Genomic DNA, 14,666 nt, shown 5'->3' with positions numbered 1-14,666 from the left:
GCAACTTGTGCTTATGGAGAACTAGCGATTGCTAGGGTGTAGTCACTAGGAACCAAACGGAACAGGAAGGGGCCTACCTGAATTTGTCCAATAGAAACTCGTGTTCATTTCAAAAGGTTTTCTGTTTTCAGCTATTTGCTACGGTGTCCTCTAATGATTACGCCTCTGGATGTCTGTCCCTATGTACCCCCCCTTGCAATAGTGACACAGCACAGTCAAATGTCTTAACATGACTGAAATGACTTGTTGTTTGTTGAAAGGACTTGTTGACTGACCTGTTGATTTGTTTGTTGTACCAGGCGGAAGGCGAGGATAATCTGAAGAAGATGCAGCTGATGGAGCTGGCCATTCTCAACGGGACGTACCGAGACACCAACATCAAGACACGTACGCTTTACAACCACACACACGCACACATACCAGCCGCCCTCACACACACACACTACATGAAGGTCCTGTTTGGATCCACATTGACTAATGTTACACACCAAAGCTTATCATTAATCATCTTAATCCATCTGTTATTGTATTAACCAGCTAGAACCTCACAATAACCAGCTAGAACCTCACAATAACCAGCTAGAACCTCAGAATAACCAGCTAGAACCTCAGAATAACCAGCTAGAACCTCAGAATAACCAGCTAGAACCTCACAATAACCAGCTAGAACCTCACAGTAACCAGCTAGAACCTCACAATAACCACAGTGAAGAAATGCTCATGATATACAGTTAACTGTGTGCCTCTGCCTCATGTTTGTAGTCATTATTTTTATTTTATAAACTTATGCACTTTTCTCTGAAGTGCTGTCTGACTCATGTCTACCTACCTCCTAAAACCACCTGTATCCAAGTAGAGCAGTCCCCCCCCCCCCTTTTCCCTTCCTTCCATATGGATGCAATCACAGTTTGCTGTAATGTCGGTGTGGCTTCTATATGCCTTCAGCGCACCGCAGAAATCACTCGCTCATCTCTGCATGACGTAGTTCACGCATCTGTTACAAACACTGTTTAGTTTTCCAATCACCAAAGTGTTACTTTCTTTGGAATTCATCCCACCAAGAGTTCCCACAGTTCTGCACTTTCATGCTTGTGATTTGTATAAATGCATTGCAAAATTCATGTTTCTTTGGTGGCTGCTTGGAGTTTGTCACAATTTTCGTTTGCATTATTATCATGATTTGTTACTGAATTATATTAGTCATGTTTTGCACATTTGGTCAGTCCAAAAAGTCATGGCTTGTTTTGAAGTAAAAATCTAATTTGGAAAACGTGTAATAATTTGACTTGGCAGACATTGGTTTCTAACACCAATGTCTGGACCAGTGTCTGGTTCTCTCGGCTGTGTTGCCAGACCAGCGATACTTAGCATGAATTAGCCACGGAGTCATGGCCCAAAGAGCCACATGTAAAACATTGATTCAATCGCCCCCGCTGTCAGTGATGTTCACTATGTCAGAACATTTGTAAATGCAAAACAATTTAGAAAATCTTTTGTCGATTTCGTTTGTCAGCCAACCAAAATGGTCTACGGAGTGGCGTGTATCATGTAGAGGAGTGGAGTGTATCAGAACTGTATTTATAGTCTGGCAGATTTCAACTAGTCGGTCCAAAGCAAGGCCTCATAGGCCCAGAGAGTCGTCCAATAAACTGGATTGTCTGTTTTAGGGATTGATGTGATCCTATTGGTCCTTATCAGAAACTGGCACTCCATCTCTCCTCTCCATGGCCACCGGCTCCATTTCTGTTGGCTTGTGTACTTGTGCCGTCCGCAGTACATTAACTCGTAGTTGTCATGGTGATTGGTATGCTTAATATTGTCTGTGCATTGGTGGTGATTGCAGCATTTTCCCTTTATCTTTTGGTATGGGGTTCTTTTATTATTTTCTTGTTTATTTTATTTTCTTGTTTGCTGGTTCACCGTAATCATTGCATGGACTAATTTTCATTTTTTTCGCCCTCCTCTCCTTCTCCCCCCTTTTTCTACTTTTTGTATTTTCCGACTCGCTTCTCTTCACCTGTGATTTTGGTCAACCGCACCACCACATCTCTACCCCTTTGTCTTGTATCTCTCTCTGTCTTTCTCTGTCTTTCACTCTTGCTTATGGCAGACCCCCTTGCGTTCTCTCTTGCAGCGGCGGCTGCCGCCGCTCAGGGCCCCCGTCTAATGCAGGCCCCTCAGGGGCAGTTGATGGCCCCCCATCAGCAAATGAGGCCCCCCACACCGGCAGGGCCCCCCATCATGAACATCATCCGACAACCCCAAATGCAGGGCATGTTACCCAACGGCACCCCAACCCTGGTGCCTCCCTCGCCGGAAGGCGGTATCCTCTACGCCTCCCCGTACGACTACCCGTACGCCCTGGCGCCCACCTCCCTGCTGGAGTACCCCATCGACCACAGTGGGGTTCTAGGTAAGCGACCCTGGGGCCTGGGCGGCGGCCCCTTTAGCCCCGGACAGGAGGGCAGCTTGTTTTACCCTGGGTTTTTGGACGCGGCTTCGATGAGCCACGGTCAGGACTTGTTGAAAGGTAAATATGTCGTATCCAGCTGAAAAAAAACAAACAGGGTTGTTATGGGTGTGACCTTATGACCTGACAGCTGAACAGGATTAATGCGCTAACAAAGGGCAAGGGGGACAGGGATTTTTTTGGGGGGTAGACATTTTTTATTTTAGCTCATCTCCCCACCATGCTTTTCCTGGCTCAGGTTTAGTTTGACATTTTAGTCATTTAGTAGACGCTCAGGCGCAATTAGGATTAAATGCCTTGCTCAAGGGCACATCAACAGATTTGTTACCTAGTCTGCTCTGGGATTCGAACCAGTGACCTTTCAGTTACTGGCCCAACACTCTTAACCACTAGGCTACCTGCCGTTTTCTCTCTGTTCTGCAGCTGCCATTATACTCCCATGCAATATAAGGCGAGTTGCCTTGTCTGAAGACACACTCTGACAGCGACATGCTGCTGTGCTCTAGCCCTTTTATGCACTCGCCAACAGCAGATTCAGTCTGACGGTGGATCCCCCCGGATTTCACCGGCTTTTGAAATTAGTATTATTTTTTTCCCAGCTAACTCTACAGCTCTGGCCTTGATGCCAGTAGAAACCCTTTGTCCCGGTGGGGATGTTCATTAAATTCACTGTTCTCATTTTTCCCATTGGCTCAGTTTTCACGCTCTTGAACTTCAACTTAGTACGAGCCACCGACATTCCCCAGTCAATACGTCGGCCGTGGGAATTACATTCCGTAGGTGCGGGTGTGTATGCACACCGGCGCTCACACACAAAGCAATATCCTGCCAAAGAAACATTTAGACGTAACTGACGATAATAACTCACATTTTTATGGAGGCTATCGCACTCTAATTCGACCAAATAATGACTGTGTGCCACTGCATACCTTGTCAAGTTTTGACAGAGGCCTTTCCTGTTTGTGTCACTGCCTTTAATGACATGCCTGAGGTGTTGATCCTGACATGAGACAGCGGATACACAGGTGCCATGTTAGCTGACCCGTGTCTTTGTGTGTGTGAAAGAGGTGCCTCTGGGAGCTGTTCTGTAGTACAGAGCCTACTGGCTTTTCTCTCTAACTCGGATGCCGTATTGATCGGTGCCTTCAGCAACGGAGCGCCACCGGAACACAGCGTGCATTTGGCTCTACTAGCCCTGCTCAGGACTCTGCGTTAGCTCTGAGGAAACCTCAGGACATCTGATGCTGCAGAGTGGAATGTGGGCGGGCTGGTTTGATCATCAACCAGCACTGTGAAACATCGCACACAGCTTGCCTGCCTGCCCTGCCAGGATAGATAGATATTAGTCTCAGGGCCGTTCCAAGTGTGATGTAACCGTCACTGGCTTATTCCACCAACTCTCCATTTCAGCATGGAAACCTACCCAAGCCAACATTCTGAGTTGTCTCCTTTTAGAAGTGCTCACTTGATAACTGCAGAGAAGAGGGTTTAGTAGTGTACCATATGACAGGATGCCCAGATGGTTGTCACGGTGACCTGTTCTGTGGGGACGGCCACCATTTAGCCATTGAAGGGCTCTGACACAAATCTCTTTAAACGCTCTCTGGGTAATGAAGATCAGAGAAATATGGCCTCCACGGCATCACTCCGCCATCTCTCTGTCCCCGAGATCTGGGAGGCTATCCTTCCCTGGCTCACTAAATCAGAAATATTGACATAGCCGCATAGAAGCCCAAGAGATACGACCCCTGAGTGCTGAAATGGTGTCTCGCTGACTGCACTGAGCTCTAGCTAGGCTTTTTGGACAAACTTTTAGATTGTCGGACTCGTTGCATTAAGGATTTACCTTGAACATTTTTCAATCTGGGATTTCTTTTTTTGGTCATAGACTAATTCTTTATCTCTATGCACGGTCACAGTTCCTATGCAACCAACATGGTATTTTACTCCATTTCCGTGTATGAAATCAAGAGAAACCACACTAGGGTAATTGAAATGTCTGTCTTCATTTGTGACAAATATTCAGAGAGAAATGAATGCTACTGCCAGTGAGAAGATTGATACTGAGAGATGTAGAGACGTGAGAGAGCCAGGTGGTGTCTAGCGCCATCCAATTAGGATCTGAGCTGCATTGGATTTTCACAACTTTTAAAATCAGCCAATTTTTTTCTCTATCCCCCTTCTGCGTCCCCAATGGAAGATGAACATGTTTTTTTGCTAGACAGCCTTAGTCCCCTGTCCCCCTGCCCACCGGTTCCACGAATCCTCTATGTAACACTGAGCACTGTGAAATTGTATTACCTAAGTTATACATTTATAGATATCAAGTTAAAGCAAATGAGTAATTTTTTTTCTATGCATTTTTATACATGTCTGTATCATGTTTATGTATATTATAATCTAATGTATAAGCAGTATATGTGTAAAATGTGAATATGTATTACTGGAAGACTTGTTTTTCCCCCCCTAAAGTGAATGGGTTCTAACCTTGTGGACTTGTTGCAATCTAGGTGCAATGGCTACCAAAGTGAGACGGTATGACTCGCGGGTCCATCCTTACCAAAGGACAGTGACCGCAGACAGAGGTTAGTTTAGTCTCTAAGATACTTTACTTTGACTGTTGATTTGCATTGCCTTATCTTTGCCTTTGTTGGGATTTCTCCTGTGTTTATATACTTTATTTTGTCACCACACATCCACAGCAACTAAATGGTTGACTGTGGTATGCACATTGTTTACATAATAGTACTCGTAGTACTCAATATAGAACTATATTTCAATGCTCAGTGTAGCCTCCTGTAGCTCAGTTGGTAGAGCATGGCGCTTGCAACGCCAAGGTTGTGGGTTCGATTCCCACGGGGGGCCAGTATGAAAAATGTATGCACTCACTAACTGTAAGTCGCTCTGGATAAGAGCGTCTGCTAAATGACTCAAATGTAATATGTAAATGCTCAGGCAAAAGCGATCTGAATTGCTTTGGTTTACATGAACTGTGACCCTTGGTGACAGAACAGGTAGCACACGTGGTGTTCAAGCTAAGTTTTCTCAATATTCCTCTGATGTGAGATTAGATCCTAAAATAGGTCAGCCTTGTTCACATACATCATTCATTTGTTTTACTTATGGGGAATCTGTGGAAAGCAACTCTAAGCGCTAACTAGAAAACGTAGACAGCACTACAGGAGCCACCAGGCATCATTTCTCCTCTTGGTTTATGTCTTGAATTTTTGTTTTATGTCTATTTTTTAGGTAGGACGGACATACCTAATCAAAGCTAGTTAACGTTCCCTCTCCGGTGTGTTTTTAAGTATCTAAATAAAATGTCAAAATACATGGAAACATTTTTGTATGATATTTCAGTTGTACACGAGTTACTGTCATTTTATATTTTAACATTTTATAACAAATGTATTTATGGCTCCTGTATATACTGGTAATAAAGAGAGAGAATCTGGAAAAAGTAATCTATTCCTTGCATAACACTAGGTACTGTTATTCCTTGCATAACACTAGGTACTGTTATTCCTTGCATAACACTAGGTACTGTTATTCCTTGCATAACACTAGGTACTGTTATTCCTTAAGTAACACTAGGTACTGTTATTCCTTAAGTAACACTAGGTACTGTTATTCCTTAAGTAACACTAGGTACTGTTATTCCTTAAGTAACACTAGGTACTGTCATTTCTTGCGTAACACTAGGTACTGTTATTCCTTAAGTAACACTAGGTACTGTTATTCCTTAAGTAACACTAGGTACTGTTATTCCTTGCATAACACGAGGTACTGTTATTCCTTGCGTAACACTAGCTAGTTACTTTAAGTCTCCTTACCACTAATCACACTGTTGGTAATTTGCATTCCAACCTCGAAGAAACTAAACCATACTCATTTTTTGTACTTTGTTTGACCTCTCTTGAGTTCTGGTACTGGGGGGCAATGTAGCGCTTTGATTAAAACAACGTTTTAATTCAGGTTGGGGGCTTAGTAGTTGAGATCGTGATGTAACAACCTCATGATTATAACAATATTAGCTAGCTGGGTTTGTCTCTTGGCAGGGAATTAGAGGGAATAAGAGATTGCATTCATTTTATTGTTAAAATGATGTCATTGCAGTCTCTTCTTGCTGACACTAATATCCTTTCTATCTTTTTTTTCTTTGTTTGTTTGTTTTTTGTTTCTAACCACCTAGCCGCCACCGGCAACTAACACATGACCTTCTGACCTCTGAACTCTTCACCCAATGACGAGCCGCCCCAAGCCTGCCTGCTGATCAGTTAACTGGTAATTGCCTTTTGCTAGTCTCTCGGACGCAGTGAGAGAGAGGTGCCTGCCCGTACAGTTACCCTAACATGTTTTTGATTTTAAAAGAACATTACAAAAAAAAAACTATCTCTTAGAAACACATCAAACCAAGTTATTTTTTTTTTCTTTTTTTTTCTGTTCATTGAGTTGAATTCCCATTCTCTTTCTTTTTCTTCATGAATCACAAACTGGGTGGATGTGTGTGTGTATTGTTACTAATGAATCTGCACTGAATATATATATATATATATATCTCAATAAAGATCCCAGCCTCCCTGTCAACCACCCCATACCTGCTCTGATTCGGTGACCTCACTAATAATCACTGAACAATGGTAAACGAGAACTGAACCCAAACTGTATGCCCCCCCCCCCCCCCCAATGTGCAATGCCAAGTCTCTCGTTCCCTTAACCCCACCCACCCCATTCCACACCACCTTGTGGGCAGTTTGAATGGAAATGAAGTAGAAGGAAAGAGAAGGTACACTCACACCAACTGTCATGTTCACATGTAGTCCTGCATTATGAACATCTGAGACAATGATGTGCCGACACATTCTGGGTGGGCCCTCCACGGCTGTCTGTTAAAAGCATGGCTAAATTGACTGCAAATGGAGCTTATTATCATTTGTTTTTATGTTATGTTTTCCTTTGGTTTTACTTAATTTTTGTTTTCTCGTTAATACATTCTTTCTAATTAGCTCTGTTGTGAAGGACTAGCCAAACAAAGCAGGTTCTAAGAACTCAAAAGGTAACTTTTGAAGTGGCAGGCCTATGATGGGCAGTTAGCGGAAGCTAGGAGGGGTGCTGGGGCAGGGTGGGATGGGGAAGAATTAGGATGAGGAGCGGTGTTTCTGTTACTAAAATGAAAGTAGGATGGGTTGAGGGCAGAGTGAATATATAGTCAACTAGCTACTGAACTTAACTATGCTCCCTCCACACTGTGTCCAAGTATACAGTGCCTGATGTATTTAGAGAAATTATGCGAGCTGTGATCTAAAAGACAAAAAATAGTATTGTGTGCATATTTAGCCAAAGGGTTTCCAGTTGAATTATATCTTTATAGATATGTATCTAACCGCAGAGGGCTCTCTGTAATTTTAGCGTTTATAAGGGTGGGATTTCATGCCTGCTTAGGTAAAACTCTAGTTTCCCATGAAGAGAAAGGTGATTAACACTAAATAGGGTTTTCGGGGGGGGGGGACCCTGATAGTGAAGTTTTGTACATATATATTTCATTTTTTCTAATTTTTTTGATTTTGCCTTTTTGTTTTTGGTTGTATCTACACCCCTGGCAAAAGTGCATTCTCATTTTGCGTTTCAGCGTTTGGCCAATTCTCTGCTAGTGTTTTTCGTAGTTTTTCTTTTAATCTCTTTTCAATTTGATACCAATCAAGTCATCATGGGGGATGGGATACTTGCCCTCATGCAAATAAGCCTATTTGAATGTAAATTATTTTCGGGGTAAATTTATTTATTTTTAACCCTCACCATACCATTTTGAAGTCCCCAAATTAGCGCATCCACAATGTGTCTCCATAAAGGTATAGTCCAGCTCCTGAGCCCATGACCGTTTCTTTAACTCTTTCTCAATAACTAAAATAGGATGTGAAAGCCATGCCTGCCTGTTCAAATTGCTTTATACATACCTGTGTGTATATATATATATATATATATATATATATATACACACACACACACACACACACACACACACACACACACACACACACACACACACACACACACACAGATAAATGTAGTTACCTGTCATTGCATATGAAAGAAACAGAGGAGAACAAAATTAAATACTTTTACAGGGTGCTGGAGAAGAAAACATATATTTTTGGCAATTTTAGCTTTTTATACTTAACTTGCAGTTACAAAATATGAAAAAAAAGTTTGAAAAATAGTATACATAAAAAGGACAAATGTGGGGAAGATGCTGTGTTACTTTGGCTAGGAAAATAAAGGCCAAAATAGTCATACCTAGGAATGTTGCAAGTGTTAACAAGAGAGGGAGAGACATTCAGATACGTTTTTTTTTTTTTTTTTTAAGTTAGAAGTGCCTTATCGACGGTTGTTTCTTTTTCCGAGTGTTAACATTCTGTTGAATAATATCCAGCATCAACTAGGAAGGTGCAGAGAGGAACGGCTTCTGTATGCGCTCTTAAGAGTTGAGCAGGGTAGCTCCGTCATTGTTGCTGAGCTACTGAAGTTATTCTATGCAAAAAGAATAGCAGTCGTATGACCAGCTAAAATATGTGCCATGGTTCGTCTTCCCAAGTATAAGTTGAGCTTTTTCTTTTTGACCTTCGACCCTTTTAATCTGCCATTGGAACAAGTTTTATTTCTTATTTCTCTGCGTTTTGATTTAGCGTATTATAGCCCTGTTTTCTTGATTTCTCGTTACTGTGATTATTCTGCAAAGAACAAACTGCCAATAGCAATGCAGAAGTCTGCCAGGACATTTTAGTAATGAGTGGATAAATAAATGGAATATAAAATTAGATGAAGAGGGGAAGGGACGTTTGCGTGTGTACCTCTGTTTCAAAATCTGCAAACTGAAACATCCACTCTGCCAATGCTTTCTCACTACAGTTGGGGAATGTAGCCAACCCATTTTATAATCGTATGACCTAAAGCCCCGAGATGATTTTCCCAGATGTAGTTCGGCGCTCTTTAGATTGGGAGGGGATTGATTATAATAGGACTTGGGCTGGATGAAATCTATTGATTACTATGTGTAGTGAAACGTTCCCGCCACAATATGTAGCAGTGCCAATTCTGGAAGTGCTCAACATACAGCTGGACGACATAGCATCAAGACTAGAAAAACGCCTAAAACAATAAGAGGTGCGCTCTTTTAAAGGTCCTTACTACTGAATAGTGTAGGTTCCAGGTGTGAATACTGGAAGAGATGGAGACCCGCACACTGTAGAAAAAATGAATACATCCAAAACTGAGGCTTGAATGCAAAATAAAGATGTTTATGAGAACATAATGCCCAAAAAATCATAGTGCAAGAAAATGCATAAATGAAAGGTCAAAACAAAACGTTTTGGCCTTAGGCCGTCTTCAGTGTAACAGGCCATCTCTACTGCTAACACAACTTCACAGCCAAGCAGTTTTCAGTTATTGAAACAAAAGCGGTATATCTTATCAAATAAAAAAATATTATAAAAATCAATTGAGACATTATGAATTATAAAGTATTTTACCTTCCCTGGCAGTCTGATACTATTTATTTTTCTCATACATGCTGTTACACAGAAAAGGTCAATTTGTTTTCAGTGTTATGAATTATTCTTTTTTTTTTTTTTATATATATATGTTTTTTTTTAAATGCAATATTAATGTGGAGCAAGAGATGACAAGCATTTTGACAGTATTAAGAAATATTCCCTCATACAATGGCACAGCGTGTTGTAACATTGCAAAGGTTGGTTTAGTCCATCAGGTGTATGGTGAAATCTACCGTATTCTCTGGCCTGCCGAGTACAATGTATGATAATGTAATTTACAGCCATTGTTACAGGTTTATAATGTATTTTTCTAATCTCATTTTATATGTATATTATAAAATCATTTTTCTGACTTTGTTTTGTTGATGAAGCCCACTGCAACATGTTTTTGAAAACCCCCACGCCCCCCCACACCCCCCCTTACATCTTTGAAATCTGTCTCTCGTGGGGAGTGTTGCCTTTCCTAGAGTTAGATTTTGTTTTCTTGCCAATTCCTAGCTTGTTTAACTCATTACCGACTTTATTAGTTTCTTGTCATAAGTATTTTTACATGCTTGCTTTTAGTTTTCATGGTGTGTGCTTGTTATATTTCTTATTAACCCCTTGGCATTTATTTTAATAAAACATTCTTAGTAAGAATTTTACTAACTTGCTGATATTTTTTTGTCTTGTTTTTAACCAGTTTAATGAATGTACTACCTTGGTCTGGTTCACGGACTAACACAATTAAAACTGGTGTCTGGCCACCAAACACTTACACTGACTGTGTACACAAACACACACACACACACGTGCATATGTGTACACTAACACACACACACACACACACACACACGTGCATATGTGTACACTAAGCACCGTTCATATTTGCACACACATACACACACTGCCTAACTGGAACCTGTGCACGAGCTGATCCGTCCCTCACTCTCGCTCACACACTTTCACCTGTGTTGCTGGAAAGATTCTTCTATACACTCGACATACTCCCAATTCCAACACCGCTGCTGTCTCGTCCCTCCTTTCTGTTTATCACCGCTCTTGTGGTTTTGCTCTGTGTAGGAGAACCAGGGAGCTGCTCTCTGTAACTGGAAGTGTAGGAGAACCAGGGAGCTGCTCTCTGTAACAGGAAGTGTAGGAGAACCAGGGAGCTGCTCTCTGTAACTGGAAATGTAGGAGAACCAGGGAGCTACTCTCTGTAACTGGAAGTGTAGGAGAACCAGGGAGCTGCTCTCTGTAACTGGAAGTGTAGGAGAACCAGGGAGCTGCTCTCTGTAACTGGAAGTGTAGGAGAACCAGGGAGCTGCTCTCTGTAACTGGAAGTGTAGGAGAACCAGGGAGCTGCTCTCTGTAACTGGAAGTGTAGGAGAACCAGGGAGCTGCTCTCTGTAACTGGAAGTGTAGGAGAACCAGGGAGCTGCTCTCTGTAACTGGAAGTGTAGGAGAACCAGGGAGCTGCTCTCTGTAACTGGAAGTGTAGGAGAACCAGGGAGCTGCTCTCTGTAACTGGAAGTGTAGGAGAACCAGGGAGCTGCTCTCTGTAACTGGAAGTGTAGGAGAACCAGGGAGCTGCTCTCTGTAACTGGAAGTGTAGGAGAACCAGGGAGCTGCTCTCTGTAACTGGAAGTGTAGGAGAACCAGGGAGCTGCTCTCTGTAACTGGAAGTGTAGGAGAACCAGGGAGCTGCTCTCTGTAACTGGAAGTGTAGGAGAACCAGGGAGCTGCTCTCTGTAGCCGTAACTGAAAGTGTAGGGTTGCAGGTGAAACACTAGGGTCCAACACGAATGTACAACTCAAACCTAATATGCAGCTCATCATACAGTATCAAGGCAATCGGCCTTATGTAGGAGTAGCTCATTTAATTCAATGCCAATGTGCCCACCTGGGTTTGGCGTTAAAAGGATCACCCCACATCTGTGCTGGAGGTAGAGGGAGAGAATGGGGGAGAGGGAGGGTGTGGGAGAGAGAGATTACTGTAGGCAGAAGATACTAATGCACATATTGCTATGACTCCATACACTGTTATTACAACCCATTGAAAATGAACTGGTCCTGCATGTGATGCATACTGTTGGGAAGTGGACTGTCATCTGATGTATAGACACAACTGGAGTCACTATACAATCCTTGAAAAGGACATTAGTTGGTATAAAGTACTACTATAATTACTCTTAAGTAATTCTACATGTTATTGACATGCTACTGTTGATTGCAATGCTTTCACAGGGCCGTTTTCACTAAAGCACCAGCCATTATCTACAGGGTGAGCCAATTGGTCGGCTCTATTTAGGTCATCTGTGCCTTTTGACCATTGTTAGCAATTTTCTTATTCAGGTGTGAAGTGGTGACTTGGACTAGATTAGACAATGACCTAAAGGCTATACGAGAAGTGAGTACTTGGACTAGATTAGACAATGACCTAAAGGCAATACTAGAAGTGAGTACTTGCAGTGCTGACATAGTATTTTACTGCCTTAAGCCATTTTCCAAGAGTCTGAACTCAGTGTTGACAATGCAAAAACTTTGGGATCAAATTAGGATATTTTTCCATGTAAAGATTTTAGCTTCTATTAGATGCTTTGTAATCCGACTCTTATTCACAGCCAGCGCGTACTAATGTCTCCGTTGTGTTTCAGTTCTTTCCTCTTTTTTTCTTTGTGCTTCTTTTATTCACTCATTTGAGGTGTTCAGACTGACACACGAGCCAAGATGAGCTTTATTAATCTCTTTTGATGATTATACTTTAACCCACTGGGTGTTGCCTCCAAGATTTCAAAAGTATCTCTGCACAAACAACTTCGGCTTTAACAATCTAATTCCATAGTTTCCACAAACAATCGCGTAAAGCTCATAACATTTTAGACTTTCTCTGCTGTCTGAAATTAACAAGTCCTCCCTATCTGATGATCATGGGTGCGTTTCTGTAACACTTGACTTTAGACAAGCAAAAAAGAAAACATATCAAGGGGAGATTATCAATCCAAACTTTGGCATATTTTCATCAGGAGCAAAGTTTAAGTAATACCTGTTGGGTCTTCTAACCTTTCTTATATATTTAATTATAAAATTGGCTTTCCACTGTGCCCCCAAAAATTGCCAGAACTGGAATCCGCCTTTTAGCAGTGGGTGTCTTTATGCTGTCTGAAGTGTAAGTGTTGCCTTTTATTTTTCTGTTGAGCTGATGACAGGAATATGAAGTGGCAAGCTATTCTGTCTGGTGTGCAATGCATTTCAAATCCTGCCTGCAAGATTGCATCTGGAAATGATAAGTGCCTTTTGTGTGAGAAATTGACAAATGTATATATTGTGCCAATTACTAGTATCTCTCACTTGCCCAAAGCCTTTTTGTTGAGCACTAAAAATGAAATTCCTTAGCTATTCCTGCACACTTTAGATTTCCTTTTTTCTTTGTTGAACTGGAATATTTCTTTATTTCTCTTTTGGTAAAAAAAAAAAATCATCCCAACCCTTCCATTTATTGTATGTAATTGGACCACAATATGCATATAATAGCTGTGTAGGGAAGCAGATCTATGTGGTTTGGATGTAAGTGCCTTACATTGAATGCCTTGTGTTAGTAATCCTGGTATCTGTGTGTTACTACTACCTGACCCCTGTATTGTCAAGAAGTATATTTTTTGAAAACATTCCTCAAACGAAAGTCAAATTACGGCAGCAGGTGAACCCATTAACGCGGTCTCAATGACGTAGCACTCAGTGTTAAAGGGTAATGATACCAAAAATTGGAATGCCGAATGAAGGCCCACTGGATTGTTTTTTTTTATGTAATTTTTTTTTGTCACCGATGTGTGTTGAAAAGTAATCATGAAAAGAGTTTCTCAAAGTGATCTACCATAGAAGTTTCTGATGCATATAGGGGCGCACTACATCTGTGAGAATTTGTGGCGTTATAAGGTTTTATGTGATCTAGTTTTGTTTGTGTGTTACCTTGTTTTGTTTTATAGAGGACTAGAATAGGAATCTTGAGTAGGATGTAAAACCTGTATTGTCAATTATGTTGCTCACACCAAAAAAGGAAGATGTCATGTGTGCAATAAAGTACCACATTTACAAAGTGGCCTGTTGACTACCTGGCCTTGTCTGGCTTCTCTCTGCCCTGTTGACGTCATCTATTTGGAAATCTAGGACGCCAGCATTTCAAGGTACGTTTAGCACAAAGGAACACAGGAAATTACATACAAAAGTACATTGAAATGCAAGATAGTGTCTTGAAGCAAGAAGAAGTCTGGAAATGGATGTCTTGACATTTTAAAAGGAGCAGAACTTAAGTCTCCTTTCCATAGGTGGCATTTTAAGGTCAAATCAATCAATCAAAAATCCTTCCATATCAGGGTGGTTTTGTCATTTGAGCTGACTTTTGCCTCAAGATACTGTATGGTGCGACTCAGTTGAATGGCTTTTTTTTTTTCCTGAAGACTTGACCGAAGACAAGTATTATGTATACTGATTATCCTGATACGTTCTTCCAGTAGTAGTAAGCAAGTAGTAATCACTAGTAAGCAAGTCCAACACAATGGCAATTCCAATAATACATATGTTACTAGGTTGTATATTCCATGAACTGCTGTGGCTCAGTTGGTAGAGGATGATGGTTGCCAGGGTAATGGGTTTGGTTGCCAGGACCA

The 14,666-nt window shown here is 41.4% G+C and overlaps 1 protein-coding gene across 3 annotated transcripts in view; it reads left to right on the top strand.

Annotated features, from left to right (window-relative positions):
- The window catches only part of LOC311146054 (protein quaking-A-like), a 101,309-nt gene extending 94,160 nt beyond the window's left edge, over window positions 1-7,149 (top strand). The window contains exons 5-8 of one of the 3 annotated variants that reach the window (XM_084182513.1): window positions 300-387; window positions 2,135-2,530; window positions 4,981-5,055; window positions 6,663-7,149. In XM_084182513.1, the coding sequence (XP_084038639.1) occupies window positions 300-387; window positions 2,135-2,530; window positions 4,981-5,055; window positions 6,663-6,679 (576 nt within the window). In that variant the 3' untranslated portion in view covers window positions 6,680-7,149. Of the gene's footprint in view, window positions 1-299; window positions 388-2,110; window positions 2,531-4,980; window positions 5,056-6,662 lie in introns of all 3 variants that reach the window. The other 2 variants (XM_084182514.1, XM_084182512.1) reach the window with 2 other exon arrangements.
- Window positions 7,150-14,666: the final 7,517 nt, after the last annotated feature.

The sequence above is a fragment of the Coregonus lavaretus genome (genome assembly GCF_964263955.1).
Source record: "Coregonus lavaretus genome assembly, chromosome: 18".
Classification (NCBI taxonomy): domain Eukaryota; kingdom Metazoa; phylum Chordata; class Actinopteri; order Salmoniformes; family Salmonidae; genus Coregonus; species Coregonus lavaretus.
This window is presented reverse-complemented; position numbering and strand designations above follow the sequence as displayed.